This window comes from Ananas comosus, linkage group 4 (assembly GCF_001540865.1).
Source record: "Ananas comosus cultivar F153 linkage group 4, ASM154086v1, whole genome shotgun sequence".
Classification (NCBI taxonomy): Eukaryota; Viridiplantae; Streptophyta; class Magnoliopsida; order Poales; family Bromeliaceae; genus Ananas; species Ananas comosus.
In genome coordinates this window covers 9,924,860-9,929,113 of record NC_033624.1, presented here as the reverse complement: position 1 = coordinate 9,929,113, position 4,254 = coordinate 9,924,860, and the positions used below count along the sequence as shown (strand labels likewise).

Here is a 4,254-nt window from a genome sequence, read left to right as displayed (position 1 = left end):
TAAGTTAGAGGATGATTGGAATGCGAAAAGTGAGAAAGTGCATTGAACTGGCGAAAATCAGCCTTTTCTGCTTGCTGTACCGGTACAGCCGCAATGGTGTACCGGTACACAGTGGCAATTCGTGGCAGCAAGGCTATTTTGGTCTTTTCACATTGTGATCCTTATCTATAACCCCCAGCACGACTCCAGGAGCTCTGTGGAAGGGTCTGGGGTCCAGAGAAGGGTTCTCCCATTTTTCTCTTTCTCTCTCTCTAGGGTTTTTCTCTCTCTAGAGAAAAGTCGCCGTTTTGCACCGTTGTCGTCGCCGAGCTCGCCCTTCGCTGTTTGGGAGTGTTGCTGAGCCTTCGTGGACGTGTGAGAGAGTATTTTGGACGGGTTTCCGCAGCTCTGGACCAGTTGTTCACTGGTTGGAAGCATAATAGAGGTAATCGACTCATCTATTCCATTGTCGACGTTCTATTAGTCGAATCGAGTATTGATTTCAAGATTTTGTTCCCTGCTGTTTTAACCTGAGATTTCAGCATGTGAAAATGAGTTAACTAGCTGTGAATGAACCCCCTTAGACCAGGGATAAGCTATGTTGAAGCTTAGTAGCAATAATTAGTTCATTATGAAGCTAATTTGGAATTAAACGCGAGTTATTGCCGCTACTTGATGCAGTTTTGTACGTTGACTTCGCAGCAGGTCTTCGAGCCTCGTTGAGCTGAACGTGTACTCGTTGAAGCTGGTTTGGAAGTTGTTCTACCCTAAGGTAAGTAAGAATTTCAGTTAGGAAGCCGAAATTGCAAGATTCCGACCATAATTGCTATTATTGATGAGTTTGTTGTCGTTTCGGAATTGTTCACAGCGAGAAGGTGTTGGACCCTTGGACCGCCTTCCTTTGGCCTTGGAGGACCTTTTGGAAGCTTAACGTGAGGTATTGAACTAAGCCAAAATAGGGATTTAAGCTATTCCTATGTATTAAGTGCAATTGCGCCGAAATTGGACATTTCAATTGTGATTTGATCCGATCTTTGTGCTTCATGTTCAGCAGGATTGAGACCTAGTGGAGCTGATCCTTGAGACTTCTTGGACTGATTTAGAGCCTAATACTATGTGGGTTTGACCTAACCAGAGCAAGTGAAGCCCCCTATGTTCTATATGTATTATAGACGTGGTTTAATTATATGCCTATGTGATTGTTAAAGGGCTCGGAATTCGTCATCATGACGTTTATCATATGTGAAATGAGCGTTCATGCATAAAAGTACTCATGCATTAAAGTATTCTTGTTTAGTTCAGTAGAACAATCAGGAGATCAGGTTATTATGTTTCTATGATATAGAGAACATATATACATGAAAGTATTTCTATTCATATTCAATACAGTTGAATGGCTTATGAACAAGTGTAGGATGCACTTTAAAGTAGAGAACAATGATATTCTCCTGACTCTAATATAGAGAACTATGACATGCTCATGACTATGTTGATAGTGCCATACTAGTGGAAAGATTATAATGCTATGTGATTTAGCTTTACCCTTACATGTTTACAATCTAGTGGATACTAGCTTTTGTTACTATTTGTGTATTGATATTCCGATCAGAGGATCGAGGGTTATGAACTTTGTATTGATAATATGAAAATTGTGACATGTGGACAATGGACTTTGCTTGCTTGCCATCGTGCTCATTCGCACACGCTTGTGAGGGTAGCTCCCTACAAGCCGGCACTCCGGAGTTGGCCTACGCGACAGTTGCTCGCCCGTGCGGGATTGGGTGCCGAAGTGGATTGCCGTGGGGAGTGTATACTACCACGGGGCCATTAGGCGCGGCGCAAGCTGGACTACCTTGAGTAGGTCCTATTGAATGAGAATGAAAATAAAAATGGTAATGATAGTGATAGTAATGAATGAGTATCAGTTGTAAGTGTACAGTAGTACTTACATTTCTATGATTATGTTTAAGATCATGTTCATAGTAGTTGCAATACTTCTATTATTTACTTGATTCATTACTGCAGAAATCATGTTTACATGTTGAATACATGCCTGTCACCGGTTAGCACTGCATATTTCTATATCATGCAAATTACTGCTTTTATTTCCATTTAGTACATCATGAGCCTAGTGGTGTAATTCGCCGAGGCTGGCGGCTTACCCACTGGGAACTATTGTTTATAGTTCTCACGCCCTTTTGGTGGTTGTTTTTACAGAGCCTGTTACAGGAGAGGCTAGGGATCGTGGCAAGGGAGTCGCGCCTAGCTAGGGACTACTAGGAGCGTGCTAGTCGATCACCTTGTTGCTCGGGCTACGGCCGAGGGTGATGTCCCTATGTATAGAGAAACCATCATTGTATCTATCCTATTTTTGTATCCTCGTGATGTATATGTACTACTTGGACCGTGAATTACAGTTGTGATACTTCTCTTTAGTCGAGATTTTGGGATTGTACACTCTTTGTTCTTTTGTTGATATATATATCGACCTGTACATTGCTTTGATATCAGGATAGGACTTTCTTTGTTTTACTTCCTTTCGACTTGTTGCTTGTAGACGCCTTATATACTGCAGGTGTATGGCGGGTCTGTGCACGTGCCGGATATGCTTCCGCTGGTACCCGGGCGTGACAGATTATAGTGGTATCAGAGCCTAGGGTTGAGTCTTAGTAGACCGAGCAAACCTTAGGCTGGTTGGACTATAAGAATAGGCACGTGAGAGACGATGTCTAGTCTAGGTTGTTGTTAGCGAAAGTGCTTTGATTGGGTACTTATAAACTCCGAATAGTAGGAGTTTGATTGGGATGTGCAAGTACTAACTTTGCAGAGGGTCACGTTGGCGGCCGACAACGTGACATCGGAAGTTAGTACGCGTTACATTTCATTACTTTCGCTTAATTAGTTGGTTTATATCCTCTAAGAGGGTTCAATAGTATAGGGTTTATTAACCTATGTTTGTTTTTGTGTTGCAGTTCAAGATGCCTACGACTCGTTCTGGAACTGCCGGGGCGGCTGAGGCAGCCGCTGCGGAAGAAGTTGAGACTTCCGTCACTTCGGGGTCCAGTGAGCTCCATGAGTTGCAGGATCAGCTTGTGACGTTGACAGAGTTGGTTACTCAGCAGGCCGCGGCAGCACGACAGCAGATGGACGCTGCGCGTCGGCAGGAGGACAGGATGAAGAGGTTAGAGGATCTGTTACTGCGGCAGACGACCGACAGAGAGATTCCAGATTCTGTACCTATAGCACCAGAGAGGGGCACCACAGTGAGAGCACAGTCACCTGTACTTGACACACCCCCAGTAGCTCCGAGGGCAGAGACCCGACAGGAGACAGTAGTACCACCACCAGTACCTGTAGCAGCAGCTGGGACAGTGTTACCCGAGATGGTGGGGGTTGAGGAGCGAGAGCGGATGATGGAACGATTAAATGACTTCCGTCGCTGCAACCCTCATATCTTTGACGGGGAGAAAGCCGATCATTGGGTGGTTGAAAAATGGCTGATGCATATGGAGAAGCTATTTTATGATACCTTTGTTGAGGAGCGGTACCGAGTCTGGTTTGCGACACACCACCTTGATGGCGAGGCTTACAGGTGGTGGGTGGACATCCGGGAGGATCCCCGTGCTGATTTGGCTGCTATCACGTGGAACAGGTTCAAGGAATTGTTGTTGACGACCTATTTTCCACAGAGTGTGAAGAGGCAGATGGAAAGAGATCTGAGAAATTTGAGACAGGGGGACAGGACAGTGGCAGAGTATGAGCGAGAGTTCTCCCGATTACTGCACTGTGTTCCTTTTGTAGTTCGAGACGATGAGGACAAGGCTCGTATTTTTGAGGTGGGTTTGCGACCTGCGATCTTCAGATATTGTCCAGCGCGTTCAAACCTCTCTACTACTGGATGTAGTGAACCGGCCTTGACCGTGAAAAGGGCGGAGATATTCGAAGGAAAGATGTTTGATCGAATGCAAAGGAAGAGACCCTGCAGTGAGAGCATGTGCAGGCAGTCCTTTAGGAACCCCAAAAGTATCAAGGGGACATTCAAGGACAGTCGAGGGTCGAGCTTGTCTTCAGGCACCGTCGGGCACCCGAGCGTTCGTCGACCGCGCACGTTGTTTATCTGTGGTGGCCTCACGCCGCCACAGTTGTCCACAGCGTGGGCAGGTTTTTCTTTGCGGCAGGACGGCACTTTCGTTGCAAGTGCCAGAGTCTGTGCCTGCATCCCTCGTCAGCTGGACTGCACCTGCCACTTCACTCCAGAGCAGGGGACCACCGACA

The 4,254-nt window shown here is 45.9% G+C and overlaps 1 protein-coding gene across 1 annotated transcript in view; it reads left to right on the top strand.

The window, feature by feature from the left end:
- Window positions 206–4,254, top strand: part of LOC109709081 — a 4,398-nt gene continuing 349 nt past the window's right edge. Inside the window, exons 1-5 of the mRNA XM_020231152.1 lie at window positions 206–424; window positions 661–751; window positions 848–916; window positions 1,034–1,095; window positions 2,952–4,140. Of these exons, the coding sequence (XP_020086741.1) occupies window positions 2,958–4,140 (1,183 nt within the window). The 5' untranslated portion in view covers window positions 206–424; window positions 661–751; window positions 848–916; window positions 1,034–1,095; window positions 2,952–2,957. The remainder of the gene's footprint in view (window positions 425–660; window positions 752–847; window positions 917–1,033; window positions 1,096–2,951; window positions 4,141–4,254) is intronic.